Source organism: Cyprinodon variegatus, unplaced genomic scaffold, assembly GCF_000732505.1.
Source record: "Cyprinodon variegatus isolate N-32 unplaced genomic scaffold, C_variegatus-1.0 Scaffold210, whole genome shotgun sequence".
NCBI classification, from domain to species: domain Eukaryota; kingdom Metazoa; phylum Chordata; class Actinopteri; order Cyprinodontiformes; family Cyprinodontidae; genus Cyprinodon; species Cyprinodon variegatus.
This window is the reverse complement of record NW_015150663.1, coordinates 223,895-240,913: the sequence shown is the minus strand read 5'-3', so window position 1 is coordinate 240,913 and position 17,019 is coordinate 223,895. Positions and strand designations below refer to the sequence as shown.

Below are 17,019 nucleotides of genomic sequence, written 5' to 3'. Positions count from 1 at the left end.
GAATAAAGTTACAAATGTCAACGAAACAATGGAAATCAGATTATAACAGTATTTCTACCTATTGTTCAAATGCTGACAAAATTTCTACGAGTGAGAAGAATATTAATTCTAGTCACAAAATGAATTCAATGATTTTCAGCACAAAGTATACAGCCTTAATGTAACATTAGTTAGACTTTATAATATATCAATTAGCTAAAAAACGCATATGAAACACTGTAACCATAACTGATATTTACCCACACAAACATCTGTGTTTACAGATGTAGAAAAAGCTCCAATCAGGACTAAAGTCAGCTGTTCAACAGCCACATCTTTTTAATTAACAAGCAGCAGTAATAATCTGATACTGAATGGAATTACATTTATCTCTCAGGTTAAAAAGAATCTACAGACTTTTCTTTTTCTGCACGTTTTATTTGTTTCCCTAAACCTAAAGGCAATAGAACATTGTGATAATACTGGAATATTCTGTTATTCAATTTCACAATTTAATTCCCTAAAAACGGTTTTGATTTGTTTTCCAAAAAGGTTATTTTACATTAGATGACATCAATTATTTAAGTGTTAACACTTTGAAATGCTTTTAATAAACACAAATCTGCTTTGGGATTTACAGAAAATTTGGAAATTATTTTGATGCCAGGGAAAACTCTAATAATTCAAAATGTTAGTAACGTCCCAAACCTCAAAACTCCACTGGTAGGCCTATATCAGACTTCTTCCTACACTGTGCTGTTTAATGAAAAAATAAAGCCCCAGAAAACTACTGTAAATCCTGCAAAAGGTTCATGCCACAGAAATACACGTTTTGTGTAATAGTCCTATACAATAGACTGGAAGGCATGCCCCATGGTGGTGTGTTATAACACCGATATGAATCATCTTTCTGTCTCAGGGTTCTTCTGCTCTGAAAAGAAATAAAAGATGGTTATGGAGAGGGCTGATGAAAGCAAAGTGAGGATTAGAAAGAGAAAGCAGAGGGTTGGATAAAAGAGATGAAGCAGAGTTGAAAGCATCTGCTGAAGCAAGCCGTCTGTCTGCATGTAGGTGGCTACATGGAGGCAGATTAAACAGGAAAGGTGTTCAATAATCTCACTTGAATGTTAATCTGCTGAAATAAAAAGTGGATACAGCTTTTTTGCAAATGTCATAGGATGATCTGCTCTGACTTAGGATTCTGGATTCTGTTTCCCTCTAACCCTTTACCTTCTGCTTTTGCCCCACCTGCATTCTGGGACACAGAGAAAGGTAACTGCCTTCTTTCATTTGCTCTAAGTGTAATCTGCATCATTACTCATTATATAAGGACTCCAACCTATTCTGTGGAATCACGTTTCTCACTTTAGGAGTTAAATCGGGGCCTTTACTTTTGCCCCAAGTTATTGAAAGTACAGCAGCTACTGTAGGTGGTAAATCACCAACCAAGTCACACTGGCTGTTTCCCAATAAGAGCTGCATGCTGTTCTGTTGCTTTGTGATTCCTTAGAGAGGGTACTGGAGTCATAAAAGAATCATTTGTGGCAAGAGAGGCAAGGCCACTCATGCTGCTTTCGACAACGCACCCCTGAAATGTCCCTGAAGGAGGGACACATCCTATCATTTTCCTTCCCAGGCCACAGGCGGAGAACATTATCGATCCAAATTGTGTGAGCACACAATTAAGCAGCGGAGACAGGCCGGATAATGGACTCATAAACACAAAGAGCCCGCTGTGATAAATGCCAGCTGTAGTTGCCATAATTCTGTTTGTGTCCATAGCTTCTTTGGCATGTATGAGGGGATGTTTGTGTGCATCCGGAGACTCTGCCATCCAGTTGGCTTCCTATCATGTTACCACACCCTCCTGCCTGATTACCCATTGTCATCTCCGTCCACAGCTGTGAGCTCATCCACCTACTTGTGTTTTTTTTATGGGTGGATGTTCAGCTTGTCTCACCTGTTAATGAGAAAGATATGTCTGCATCTTTCATCTTCTTTCTGTGTTTCATCTGCCACCCACTCTGTGTAAAAACTTTCTTTGTCACCGGAGTTTCTTCCCTTAAGTCTCATCACCTTTTTTTTTAAAGCCATGTGTCACTGCTGTGATGCTGCTGGCATGCAGTCTCCTTTGGCTCATGCGTACACTGCTGCCTTTGTTCACTTCTGCTTGTATTGTCAGTAAAGGTGGAAAAGGTGATATTTAGCATGAACATACCTACAAAAAGCTGATTTTAAAAAAGCATCTGTCTCTTACATCAAACCGGCTTGAATTCTTCAAAAACATTAATGAAACTGCAAAAATAATAATTTCCCTAAACAAAGACGCCTCAACCAAGAAATATCTGGAAGAGATGTAAACTCACCATAATGCAAAATGCAGCAGCGTTTTTGCTCTTTGTTGTGTTATTTATTTATTTTTTTGGGCTGTGGGCGAGACAATTGTTAAAGACTTCACAAATCAAACAAGAGCAAGAAGAATAATTGGAAAACTCTGTTTTTTTAAACAGAAGACAGATCCAAGGATAAACTCTTGATGACTGCAAATAAGGCATCTACTTTGTATGCCAAACTGAAGGTGATGGCATAGTGAGATGAGCAAAAGGAAATGTTATGGAAGCTTTATATGTAAACAATACACATGTAATTGGGTGTATGAGTTTACAGAGACATCTATGTAAGAATAATTAGAGCAAACAGGTCTGTAATCCAAACAGGTTTTGTAATACAAATCTTCTTTTGGAAAATAAGCTTGTATGAACGATGCAAACAGCAACTTTTAAACAGAGAGTGCACGAGGAGAATTGGGCTTGTGCATGCTCTTGCATGCCTTTAATAGGCGTTTTTCCTCTCAGGAGCCGGTACAGGGTTGTGCATGTGCATTTTTTCTTTTGCAAAGTGGGAATGAAAGTCTTTTCGAAAATTCGCGAAAATCCTCCACTATACCTTTAAATAAAAGAATATATTTTTCTGAGTTGGAACAAGGTTTTAGTTTATTTTTCAAAGTAACAAAAAATATGTATTTCCTCAAACGGTACATGGAGAAAAATATTTAATGCCTTTCCAAAGTTTTTTCGCCCCTCATAGAGATTTGAGCAAAAACAAAATTTTGCTGCGTTTATTTTCAGTGGCATAATCTCTTAGGTGATAGCCTTCCAGTTTCTGATTTTTAGATGCCAATATTCTCCACTGTCTATTTGGACTCCAGCATAACACTGACTAAAAGCACTTTCCTTGGCTGTACTTTGCACTTATAAACAGTAAATTAGCATAGCAGAAAAAATAACGATGTTAGTGTCAAACTGTTTTTGTTGTTTGAACCGTCCTTCCTGGCAATAATACTTATATTTTTGAAAAGGGTTGTTTGGTGTCTTAAATGCTGAGAAATGTTTGTTGGTTAAGTTGTATAGTTGTTTCTGCTCATAAAAAACAACCAAATCCAAAAAGAATTAAATAAATTAGAGGAAGCAGTGTGAAGATGTGATGCACTCATTACCTGGCAAAGAAAAGCTTACCATCACCGGAGGCAATCTGAGTCAGAAAGATACTGAAATGAGATAGGAAGCGGCAATTGGATATCTCTACTCATAGGGACCGATCTCTGTCCTCCATGTTGTCAATGCTTGTCCCCATAGAACAGCATTTATCAGAGATATACTCCAGAATTTGGTAGTGGAAAATAAAATGGCCTGCTTGTAGTCCTGCTGCTCCGCTCCTCCAATGCATTTTCATCAAAAATTTCACAATTCAACGGTAAATAAAAAGATTTATTGTCAGGAAGCAGCCTTGAAACAAAGAAATAGTTAATGAAACACAATTTGTCTTGATTTTCTTTTCTCTGAGTATGTTTAACAAGAAAAAAAGGACTGTTGTTTTGATTAAAACGTAGTTTGTGAGGTCTTTTCATAAAACTCCCCCCTTTTTTTAAAAAAAAAAGAAAAAGGCAACAATATTTCCTGTATTTATTTACAAAAATTAATGTTGCTTTTTTTTTTTTATTTTGGAAACTCATATGAAAGGATTTGTGAAATCAGCCATTTTTTTTATTAATTCTATTACAAGTAAAGTTTCACATAGTTATTGTGTTAAACCATAACATAAAAAGGTAATTGAAGGTTAGAAAATGTAAAGAAAATAAATATTGTATAGATGTTTGATGAAATTGAAAGCAAAATGTGCAAAACAACCAGCTTATTGATATTGATCACTAAACAACCCTTATTGAACACAGATTTTTCTTCTTGGCCTTTTATTGAAGAAATGTGTTTTGTCGACCCACTGTGGAGGTGCATGGGGAACATTGATTTCGCTATTGATTTTGTGTCATGTCTGCATTAAAAATTCACCTGTGATCTTTCTTCTATCTTCAAATCATGCTTTAGGGATTTTGCCTATGTGGCCAGAGACAAAAACACACGGGTGCTGAAGTGCCACGTGTTTCGATGTGATACTCCTGCAGCCGCCATCGCCACAAGTCTCCACGAAATCTGCTCCAAGGTGAGGATCATTTTTGTTTCCACCTTCGCATAAGTCTGTTTGCCTTATAAAATGAAGAGAGAGAGCAGTTCTAAATCAGTGCAGCTTTAATTGACAGAGGAAATTACTTGTTCTGGCTGCTTTAATAAATAGTGTACCATAGATATTTACATACTAGTAGGGCTGTAAACTGAACTTACCAATTGTGAAACTATAGGTATTTTTACTGTAGAAGATTAAGCCACTTTGCAGCCTTTTAATCATTGAGTCTTTCACATCATGGAGGAAATTTGTTTTATGCTTTAAAACCCCGTTTCACTTGATTGAGGTTTGCAGATTAGTTTCTGCACAGCGTTCTTAAATTAGATCTACCCCATGAACACCAAACTGAACACTGAAATTTTATTAAGTAGTCTGTCATGAATGTGAGCTTGTGCTTGAAATCCCACATCCCTTTATCCCTTTTGAAACTAATTATTACCTAAAATATATATATATATATATATATCTATATCTATATATATCATTATCAAACATTATATTTGCATGTGTAAGATTTAGAATTTTACAAGATTGTCTGAAATAAAGTCATTAATTTATTCATTCGTTCATTTATTAATTAATTAATTAATTCATCTTTTTCCTGTTACATAAAAAATACTTATTTTTGAACCTTAGCTCTTGGACTGATGGGGTTCAATTTGACGTTGTCCTAACAAGTACGTAATGGTCTATAAATGGAATGTGCTTAGCTTCTGTGGGTACAAAACAAGCTCAAATCATCTATCAACCATTACCATGCTCTAAAAATGTAGTGATATTTGTGGTGATATGCTTAAACATCTCTTTGTGCTCAGCTGCTCCAAAGCAAAGCCAAGCAAAATAAAGCCATACTTGTCACTCTTTTTTCCAGTTGTTCAGCCACAAACTTTTCTCATTTGCTTTCTGAGGCCTTCTGGGAATTATGCAAATTCTCTGAGAACTTTTGAGGTCTTATTTGCTCAGATGTCCTTGTATTACATCACTTGCAGCTGTCTTTAGGGTTATACAATTTATTAATCCTTTTACTACAATAAATTACAGACTTAAGATTGCTTTATAAGGCCCAGTAACCCTTCCAAAATGCTTAACTAAGATAATTCCCAAAGTCTTTTCACTGATTATTTGTCTAACATAGACCTGTATGCTGTAGACCAGCAAACTGCTTAAACCATTTTAGAGGTCAGATTTGTTTATGATCAGTTAATAAAATAAATGTGATTAACAGCATGTGGCCACTCATTTCCATCTTAAGGTGATATTAAGTCAATATAGGGGTACTTAGCTTTTCTCACATCTCTCAGTCAACTTAAAAAGAAAAACAAATATCGAAATTTTTTGGAGAAATTGAATGGATTGAGTTCTGTAAATTTTTCCATCCTATTCATAATTCTCTAGGTCATGAAAATGACTCGTGTCTATTTACTTCCTTTGTTTATTTACTCTAAATATTCATTTGGTGGTCAAGGTTTGTATCTAATTCGGAGGGCTTCTATACTTTGTATCAACCCTGTGCAGCTTAGTTTATTTACCTAAAACTTTGTGAATGATGTGCATGTTAATAAGTAGGACCGCTTAGAGAAATAAGACAGTATTATAAAATAAATAAAAACCTTTGAGATATGCATTAAAATATCACAGCTGCTATATGATATCTACATGTATGTGCAACCGATTGAAAAATATCTGTTAGGATGGAATATGCCAAATGAAGGGAGGCCACTTTCTCCTTCCTTAATCCAAATAACTCTTATTAAAATCATTGACGAGTCAATGCTTCAGTCTATGAAGCAATGATGATCCTTTTTACATGAGCGAACTCCTAAATGAGATTTTTTAAGACTTACATGCAAATATTCTGTGTGAAAACAGCCTGTTCAAGGTCTATAATTGGTCCTATCTTCCTTTGTTGCTCATATGGGTAAGTGTGCGACCTCATGTGAAAACTTGTAAAAAGTAGCCCATCCTTTGGCCAACATTGCCCTTGTAAATGACAAATTATTGCAACGAGAAATAATGACCCATTTAGCGAAAAAAAAGGTGTTTTTTTTTTTTAACATGGTTTTAAATTTGCAACCCCAAACTAAAGACAGAATCTGTATCACTGTATGTTACACAGTATAATTAACACCAACTCAAACTGCTTATTTTAAACACACTACAGCTTTTTTCATCACTGCAGGGGACAAACTTGGTGACCCGAGTCTCACAGCTGAGCAGCACTTTGAATTGAGCTCTGTTTTGTGCCCTAGAGTGTGTGTGTTTGAGCCCATGAGTTTCTTTTTTGCTTGGCTGTTAGCAGAGTTGCAGACAGACCAGCGACTTTGATTAACGACGCCTGCAGTTTATCAAATGTCTGTAGAGAGCGCATTGGCTCATTGCAGAGGCCATGCAGATTATTCATCTCTCTTTAAATAGTGCACATCTCCAAAAATGAGAGCTGTGGCCTCAAAATCAGAAAAGGCCATGAACTATATATTTTTTTAAACAAACAAACTCAGGAATATGTTGATATTTATTTTTTTATCAAGTAGAGTATATTACATTTCCCCAAACCATGTGTTCCTATCAAGCTCCAAAGTACTGTATTCACACTTTTAACAAACCTTTTTTTTTTTTGTTATTAACCAGTCATGATATATAAAACTAAAAAAAAGCTTAAAGAACAAAATTCTGAACAAAGAGATTTTGTGGCATTTTGTACCTCAATCATCTAAATTCCTTTTCTTTTTTTTGTGAATCCCATTTGGTAAAGATTCTAAACCAACCATCCATCCATCCATCTATCCGTCCGTCCCTCCATCCATCTTCTATACTGATGCCTTTCTCCAGCAGTCTTTGGGCAAATGCCCAGTCCATCACAGGGCAACCATGCATGCACATACCCACATTAACAGGCATCTAAGACCCACTGCAGGTACTTATGGCCCAAATCTGACTTTTTTTTTTGTTAACTGGTCACACCAAAATCAACAAAACCAGTTTTAAAACCCTTGAAAGTGCATAAATCAAATCAGCTGATATTCTTTAATCCCTTGAGGGTCTAGCCTACCACATATAACCATTGTAATGGGGGTCATTAGCCTTATTGTGGCAGTTTGAAGCTGCAAATTTGGAAGCACCACATATGTCCTGCGGACAGGGCATGCCAGATAACAGGTTAATGTGTCCAATGACCTGGTCAGACTCATTACAACAAGTAGGAATTCTCAGATTTGTCCCAATTCTGATCCTTTTCACGTATGTGCCCTTGAATCTGAGTCGTATCTAACATTTTTGAATGTGCCTACACTAGGAACAACCAGAGCAGATTTAATAACTTTGTCATCACTTTCCACAGACATTTGTCACAAGTTTGCGGCAACAGTTGCTAAAGTGGTGGCAGTTAGCAGGATGGACAGCTGCTCTGTCAGCACTGCTCCCTGGAGCTACAGTGAAATGTTAGACATCGAGATTGGAAGGCCCTTATAAAGGCCCTGCAAAGTTTGTGCATGATCCTGAAAACAGAGGACTTTGAAATGCCATTGAGGTGAACCAACAAATATAATCTATCCCAGTTGAAATGCAATATAATGGATTGCAATGTGTCCTGCTTTACCAATCGAGAGGATTTGAACGTATCCTCAACATCTTAAAGTTCTAAATAAGCTTGGTCTCTTAGGTTGTTGACATCCCTGCATTCAAACCTCTCAATGCTGAGATGCCAGAACTCGATGAAATTGTCAGAATACAGAGCCTTACCCGTGTTTTGAGCCTTTAATGTTTACTATAGGCATATAGATACTGACATTTTGCCTTTCGGTACAACAGAGTATTCATTTTTTATCAAACCTTTGTTGTTTTCTTCTGACCTGGAACAAAGATGCTTGCCTTGAGTTCAACTCTACCTAAAAACGTTGCCTAAAAAGGTATAAAAACCAGCTTAAATTCTATATTATTGTGCATACAACATTTAAACATTTCCTCACCTTCATATTCCTCTCCCTGAATATCAAAGGTGTGAGTCACACAGTACTACAGAGCAGGCATCCCCAACCTCAGACCTCGAGGCCTGCTGTCCAGCAGGTTTTAGAGTTTAGTTTCCTTGCTTAAGCACAGCTGATTTTAATTGAAAGCTGATTAACAGGCTTTTGGTCTACTGCAGTCATTATAATCAGCTGTGCTAAAGCAGGGAAACCTCTAAGACCTGGAGGACAGAGGGCCTCGAGGTCAGAGGTTGGGGATGACTGCTACAGAGCAACAGGTAAATGTAGAAAGGTGTGAGACATCCTACTGTGTGTAATGATCTGTGATGAAACATTAAAAGTATGTAAGGACATTGAAAATAGGAAAATGAGAAGGAGATATCTTTTCAGAAATCACCTAGATTTTCTGGCCATAATTACTGGTTTATCAGCCTATCAGGCTTCCTAAAGCATTGCTCTTAAATCTAAGTGCTGAATGGGGTTCAGTATTGGAGAGACAACCCTAGTGGGCCAAATGTCTCTGCTCATCACAGATGTTAAACTAAGCAAGGTTATTGTGCATAATTGTAATCTAGTACAAATTGAGAGGTAGCTAGGGGGACTGTTCTATATAAATATAAATAAATAAATATAGTATATTAAAGATCCATAGATATATCTAAATTATATATTAAATATGTTCAAAAATTTATGTTGCCTTAATTGCCACAGAGATCTTATTGAAGACTGACAACAGCCTACATAGTAATATAGAGATTAAGACACCTATATATAACAACCTGATGAAGCCAACTATATTTTACCCATAATAAATATTATATGGGTGTATTTTTTAATGTATTAATTCATTATTAGTGCAAACGCTCTTGAGTTTTTGACTCCTATAAGCACATTTCCCCCTAAAGGTGTGAAACATTATTAAATGAATTTAATAATTAAGCTGAGATAACACAGCTAGCACAATACTGCCCCGGGCTTGGAGGACTATATTGATATAATCTGTCCATATATCATATTTTAAAAGTGTTGCTATTCATAATACTTTGTTTAATCATCTGCAATCAAACATATTTATCAGACTCTTCGCTCACCAACTTTTCTGCCCTGGTTAAACTGCATATTTTTGCTCTCTTCCCTGCTGTTGCCACTGGTAACCAATAAATAACATTGATCAACTGGCTCATTTGAATAAACAATGACGTTCCTGCGGTGCGCTGCATGAACTATTTTTGGTTGAATGTGGGCGTGAAGAGGGATGTGAATGAGGTGAAGCCTTGTAAGCACACTTTAAGCAACACCTTTGATCTTTGTAGGAAAGTTCTGCTCTGTTCTTTTCTGCTGTTTTTCCTGCATCTACATGGTGTGATAAAGGAGATTTCATTTTTTGGCGCTCGTCATTTTCAATTGTTTGACGTACTAAAGCAAAGCAGATTTGCTCCCATTATGTCTTCCTGTTATCTACTGAAAGTGTTGCTCTTGCTCACTGTGTTGCAGTCATATTTTCTGAAGGTTGCTTCCTGTTATTGTTATTCTGAACTTTAATTCTGGTCATTATCTTCATCTGATTTTTTGTCAATACATTTTGCACTTAGTTGTTCACTTCATATCTTTTTTATATATCTTTTTTTCTTTTCAGATAATGGCTGAAAGAAAAAATGCAAAGGCTGCAGCCTGCAGCTCCTCCCAGAATGGCTCTGATGTGCCCTTACAGGGTAAAACACATTTTCATCATATCAGATGATACTACAATGAATTTTGGGGGGAAGAAATTAGCAGCCATAGAATATTTAGCATTCAAAGTTCCCTTCATGTCAAGCCTTTATGCTTTTTAAATAAAAAAAATATGCTGCCAAGAACCCCTATGTACAGAAAGAACAATAATATTGGGTTCGGTTTCCTTTATAAAAAGATAATTCCAGTAAAAAAAAAAAAAAGAAAATACAGTATTCTAGAGGGTGAGTTCTTTAAATTCAATTCAAATTAAAAGATACTTTATTGATCCAAAAGGGAAATTAAGATGCACTCTAAACAATTTTTCCCTTATTTTGACTGCTTATATGTCTTAGCCCTAATAAAAGTCCAGAAGAACCCATCCTCAGCATCACAAAGGAGTCTTCCAAATAAACTAGAGCTGTTAGTTTACCTTTAATGTGGTTACAAATTCTCAGAATGATAATAGATTCAATGCTTTAAGTAATCATTAAAAATGTTAATCACAACAACTGAAAGAAAATTCAGCAAAAGGTTGAGATACCCTTGTATAATGAATGATACCCAATACATTTAACAAAATCAAAAGATATCTGAAAACAATAAAAACAGGCTCTGTTGCAGCTGTTAAATGGTCAGGATTGCTGTCAGATGAGTCACAACCTTCTGCACTGTGATTAGTCTGGTACGTTTTACACTGGAGTGTCTGAACATTACCAGACTGACTTACGGCCATGTAAATCAGTCTGACTGGCCAGGCTAGCCAGATTCATTCCCACACAGGCTCCTTTGGAAGCACACAGTGGCTATAGCAAGCATGAACAGTATACCTTCCTAACCTGAGGAGTACAGAAACCAGAGAGAATGAAACAGCCACGTTTTTGAGTTTGCTAGAGCAGCAACAACCGTTTAACGTTCACTACCACACTTGCTTATTCTGGGGGGTTGACTGTCACAAATTCTCCGTTGAACCTCCGATCTTGTGTGGCCGGTGGTCTGTAGAGAGAGTTTGTACACAGCCAGTATGTAAGAGAAAAGAAAACCACATCACAGCTTGTAGAGTCAGATGGAAGCAGTCCTAAGTCTATGTATCAGTTAGCAGATCCCACTGGTCTCTACTGTCCTTCCCAAAAAAGTTTTAAAGTCAGAATTAAATGCTGTTGAACTTTTTCAACTTGAAGCTTTTAGCATCACAACACAGTTGCTTTGAAAATTTCTGCCAGAGTTTAAAAACAATGGTTCTAGATGTTGGCCTATGCTGGTGCTACAATGACGGCAATAAGTTAAGCCATTTATGACCCAAGCAAAATTCCTTCTTGTTTATTTTCATATAATTCTTATATCTAACGATTTCAATCAACTCTGTTCTAAGAACAATTGCTCTTTTTCTAAATGTTTTTATTTGTATCCTTTTGATTAAATTGAATATATAGTGTTTCACTATATAATGTTTTATTTGGTAATGTCAGAAATACTTTCTGCTTATAACAGGTGCTTTCTGAGGGCCCAACACCTTGCCATCTTTGCTGATTGAAGTGCAAATGGTTGCTTTCATCACTTATTTTGTTATGCAGTCATCTCTGCACCACAGGCCAAATGTATAGACAGCTACCAGCAGGGTTTCCCCACATTCAGCCCTTCAAAATAAAGCATGCTTCTCCCTGTTGTTCATGCTCTAATCATGTTAACAGCAGAACAAAATATTCCTTAAAGTATAAGTATTCAAATATTCTGTGGAATATTTGAATACTTACATTTTGCTTATATTAAAAAAAAAAAAATCTGATCCTATCCTCTGGATAAAATATTCTGAGTGTGTATTTTCTCTCTGTAGAGTTCCCCATGCCAAAGACTGAACTGGTGCAGAAGTTCCATGTGTTCTATCTGGGTGTGACATACGTCTCTCGCCCAATAGGTAAACCTAAAATCATGCCCAAATCACTTCCCTATTAATTCCTTAATTTTAATAATCCCTATTTATTTTTCCTCAGGTATGGACATTATAAACGGGGCCATAGAAAACCTACTGTCATCCACAGGAAAAGAAGAATGGACCCCTGTTATACTGAGTATCGCTGACACCACGGTCGCTGTCATCAAAGAGAAGGCAGGGGATTTATGACTTCCCAGGGATTTGAAATAAATAAGAGATGAGAATATGCTTATCAGTTAAAAAGAGAGGCAGATTGGGGCTTTGACTTTTCTCTTTGGTGGCTGCATAGGAGGAAGAAGAGGAGGTGCTGGTGGAGTGCCGCGTGCGTTTTTTGTCCTTCATGGGCGTGGGACGGGATGTGCACACGTTTGCCTTCATCATGGACACTGGGAATCAGCACTTCCAATGTCATGTCTTCTGGTGTGACCCAAATGCAGGCAGCGTCTCTGAGGCAGTGCAGGCAGCTTGTGTAGTAAGTACTGAAAATAAAACTCCAAATACCTGAACTTTTCAGACTCAGAGCATACAATACCTTTTTTTATTGTGTAAAAAATACAGGTTTTAGTGTGAATTCTTTAATGCATTTTCTCAATGTTTGGGTTTAGTATCCAATTGTTTGCCAAACCACAGTAGAAACATAATGGCATGAGCATGCATAGTCAATGTCAAAGCCCGAGGAGTCAATTATACTAAAGCTAAATCTAATGCAAAATTTTTTGCAATAGGATTTTGAGCTCATTTCATCTTGAAAACAGTTTAAGTTTTGTTCCATGTATGAGACATTAAGCTTCTTTTATCTTGCTTACAGTTTTGTTTTCTCCCTTTATTAAGATTAACAGAAATAATTAAAATCAAGATATTTTCATGTTTTTGTTTAATTATATTTAGATATCAGTGCCTTTCCTGTCTTCCTGTAATGATAAAAATTTGATGTCATATTGATATAATAAATCCAGCATGTATTCAAGGGAAGTGTTGGCCTAGTGATTAGTGCAGTGCACTTGTGCTCTGAGAAGGTTATATGGCAGCCCACTGCTCCGCAAGGGGATGGGTTAAACGCAGAGGTAAATTTTTCCAATGTGAGATCAGTAAAGTTCAATTATTATTTACATGATGCAGACTAAACCTCTATCTTTATACATCAGAAAAAGAGAAAAAAAACTGACTTTGCTTTCATATTATTAAAGGGGATTTCTACCTTCTTAAATTAAGATAATAAGACTTCAGGTCGGTTTTCTCATGGTCACAGTTTTACTATATTAAGCCTTGACCTAAATTTGTCATGTTTGCTTTTAATTATTTCAAAGTACTGTGATCACATACTACGCTTGTTTTTTGTGATAACAGTTTCCCTGCTGACAGCAGCTTCATTATCCAATTATCTGATTATAAGAAAGGCTTAAGCTCATTTTATTTGTGCCCAAACTGGTGGGAAATATTTCTTTTTTAATAAGCCAGTACAGATTCTTAAAAATGATCCATCTTTTAAAAGAACAGGTTTGATTTACTAAAAGACTGAGCTATGTTCCCTCAGTTTAGAAACAACTCAAATTTTTCAAGCTTATTTATAGACAGTTTAGTCTTTAAAGTCATGCTGAACCATTTCCCTAAACAAATTGGATTTTTTTGGATGGAGTAGGTTTTTCTTTTCCCTTGACTGATCACGTGTAATTATGAGAAACAGAGGAGAAAGTACACAAGATCCTTGGTTGAATTCTAATTTAAAAGCTCAAATACATACTTACACACCCTCTCTTCTCTTCTTCCTCAGCTTCGGTACCAGAAGTGTCTGGTGGCAAGGCCGCCTTCTCAGCGAGCTGGCTCTTCCTCATCTCCCTCCTCAGACTCAGTAACACGCCGAGTGACCACCAGTGTTAAACGCAGTGTCCAGTCGCTCATAGACACTCTGAAACCCAAGAAACAGCCGTCGGAGCTTCCCCAATGACCATCGCCAAGTGTATTGCACCCCACCCCAGCCTGGATACCACTCTCACAGTCACCACCAAAACACTTAATCCGTGCCAGACATTGTATTAGATGATGTACAGACATTATACCAACTATAACAGCGGATGAAGGAAACAGCCTGACCACCTTTAAAAAGAAAACTAACCCTGTCGATGTGTGAATGAATGGAAGCTCACATTAATCTAAGAGCTTCGATCTTTGCCCAAGAGAAAACATCTCAATTTTGTGGATATCTTCACTTGATGGATTACTTGAACTTTTGCTGGACAGAGAGGTCAACCCAGGCAGAAAAAAAATCAAATTTTTATTCTCAGACTGCTTATGAAGCAACTCATTGGTATTATTCTTTTTTTTCCCCCCCTCTCTATCCAGTTCTGAGCTTGTGGACTTGGATGAGCAGCAGTAGCCTTCAAGAAAAAAATAAAATAAACAGACGTTGACTTGCTGTTGCTGCAAAAAGATTTAAATATGGATGACAAAATCATCCAAGATCGAACAGACAAAAAACCTCATCAGCTCACATGCCCAACAAATGTTATAAAACTTGTCCAGCAGAGAGAATAATAGGACCATTTCATGTAGAATGAAGTGATTGTATTAATGATGTGTACGTAAATGACTTTATTTAGAAAGAAAGGAAATCGAGCACAAAAATTTGTAGATAAATATTAACGGTAAAGCTGAGAGAATGGTGAGGATAGACGGGAGGATTAGTTTGATTTTGCATGTTTTGTTAAAGGGGAATTATAAAAATGAGTTTTGGAAAGATATGCATATTGATGAGAATACTTGTGAACACATAAACAGAAAAAAAGAGAAAATAGAAATGCTTTCTGCATAATTTATCTTCACTTGTCCATAGATTAACACTGGCACAAGAGCATCCCACCCCTAACTGAAGAGCCTACTGCCCCGTGTATAAAAAATAAACGCTAAGGATTGTATTTCTTTTCTTTAGCTACTTGAACGAATAGCTTAAGAAAACAAAGTAGTTTTTAGTGCATTTAGAGGCTTAAGATTGTAATTTTTGTTATATTATAGATAAATGATTTTAATATCTCAAGAATGTTGAATTGATTCTGTTTAAACTTGACAAAATGCTCAGGAAATTGTATGAGGATTGCAACAGATGCCAGAAATTCCAGATCCAGGCCTTTTCTTTTTTTTTTGGTGAATGTGAAGGTTCTGTGGCCAAAAGTGTTTCTCATTCTTCCTATGGCCCAGAAAAAAAGAAGTATGCACAAGCAGCATAACTATCGGAGAAATTACCTGTATTTTTATTTTAAAATAAAAAAGAATTATAGCCAGTGCAGATTCACATGACGATACACAAGCAAATCCACAAACTCACAAAATATAAACAGTAAAGAAAAAAAAAATATTTTTACAAAGCTACTTTAGCTTGGGACCATCACCTGCACTCAGTGTGAGCTCTGTGAATGGAGTCCATTTTAAGTAAAAACCTCACAAAACAAACAATAGAGATGTGACCCATTTCATTTCTGTTTGTCAGCCACCTCTACACAGTGTAAATGTAATCTGTTGTGACAATAAATGCATTAACAAAATAAAAAAAGTAAGCAGCCTCTTGACTGGCTGGTGGAGTCCCTAGTTGCTCTTCATTGTGATCCAATGAAGCCCGCTATATTAAATTGCTGTATGCAGTAAGACCATATTCCAACTGTAAAACAAAGGCATTGTGATCATGGTAGATATTATGATGGTGGAAATGATTGCGATGTCATTGTTTTAAATATCTTCAAAAAGGATCATTTCATTGTAACATTTGCTGCCAAATTTGGTCCTCTTCTTGTAAAAGTTGCTATAAACAAATATCACCCATAATATTAACTAACCTGCATGTGCATTTGTTTATATCCGTTCATTCAATACATATAGTAACTATTAATATGCATATTATTTCAAAGCTAAAGTTATATAGGTTGCACATTCAGAAAGAACAAGTTGGCCAAAGTGCTTCACAGTAAGATCAACATTTAAACAGAAGAGTTGAGATTTCTAAAAACTGTTTAGAGTCTCCTACTGAATTATTCAAAGATAAGAGTTAAGACACACAACAGCTAATTACTTCAATACATGATGGTAGACAGAATAAAATTGTACCATAAAATGTGTTGCTTTATTGAGGAGAGAGACTAGATTGTAACCTGGTCTGTGCAGCTGTCACATCAAGGAACAAAATCCCTCGGTGAGAGTATAACTACACAAGCCTTTCTTTTCTAAAGGTTATTAGTTTTTCATGAGCTGGAAATACATCACATAGAATATATGTAAAAAGATTTTGTTTTTATAGTAAATGTTGTGAGTAGAAATTAAAATTCCAGCAAAAAAAAAGAAACTAATTGTACTCCCAGTCACCGACTCCACCCCCAACAGTACAGAGATTTTCGGTAGAAAAGGTTGGCTGGGGAAGGAAAAGTAAAATGCGCTTATAAGATCCAAAAGGCAGCTGAAGAAACAATAGCTGGAAGTGGCATCACAAAAGAAGAAAGATTAAAAAAAGATTAAGACATAAAAGGACTTCCCTGGGCAACCACCTAGGTCCTTTGTGAGGGACCAGACAAAGAGCAGCTTAAAGACCTCTTATAATGAGCAATAAAAATGGACCTAGTGTTCCCTCACCCGAACGCAGGTCACAGGGGCCCCACTCTGGAGCCAGGCCTGGAGGTGGGGCATGCTGGCAACCTTTTACCCATAGGGCCTGGCAGGGCACAGCCCGAAGAGGAAACATGGATCAACCTTCCAATGGACTCACCACCTGTAGGAGGGGCCAAAGGGGTTGGGTGCAATGTGTGATGGGTGGTAGTCGAGGGCTGGGACCTTGGTGCTCCGATCCTCGGCTGAAGAAGCTGGCTCTTAGGACATGAAATGTCACCTCTCTGGTGGGGAAGGAGCCTGAGCTAGTGCGCAAGGTTGAAAGGTTCTGGC

The 17,019-nt window shown here is 36.8% G+C and overlaps 1 protein-coding gene across 3 annotated transcripts in view; it reads left to right on the top strand.

Annotated features, from left to right (window-relative positions):
- The window catches only part of LOC107088240 (amyloid beta A4 precursor protein-binding family B member 2-like), a 52,535-nt gene extending 36,210 nt beyond the window's left edge, over positions 1-16,325 (top strand). The window contains exons 9-15 of one of the 3 annotated variants that reach the window (XM_015380273.1): positions 1,246-1,251; positions 4,362-4,476; positions 10,096-10,171; positions 12,004-12,084; positions 12,161-12,276; positions 12,392-12,574; positions 13,874-16,325. In XM_015380273.1, coding sequence (XP_015235759.1) covers positions 1,246-1,251; positions 4,362-4,476; positions 10,096-10,171; positions 12,004-12,084; positions 12,161-12,276; positions 12,392-12,574; positions 13,874-14,047 — 751 coding nt within the window. In that variant the 3' untranslated portion in view covers positions 14,048-16,325. The remainder of the gene's footprint in view (positions 1-1,245; positions 1,252-4,361; positions 4,477-10,095; positions 10,172-12,003; positions 12,085-12,160; positions 12,277-12,391; positions 12,575-13,873) is intronic. The other 2 variants (XM_015380272.1, XM_015380271.1) reach the window with 2 other exon arrangements.
- Positions 16,326-17,019: the final 694 nt, after the last annotated feature.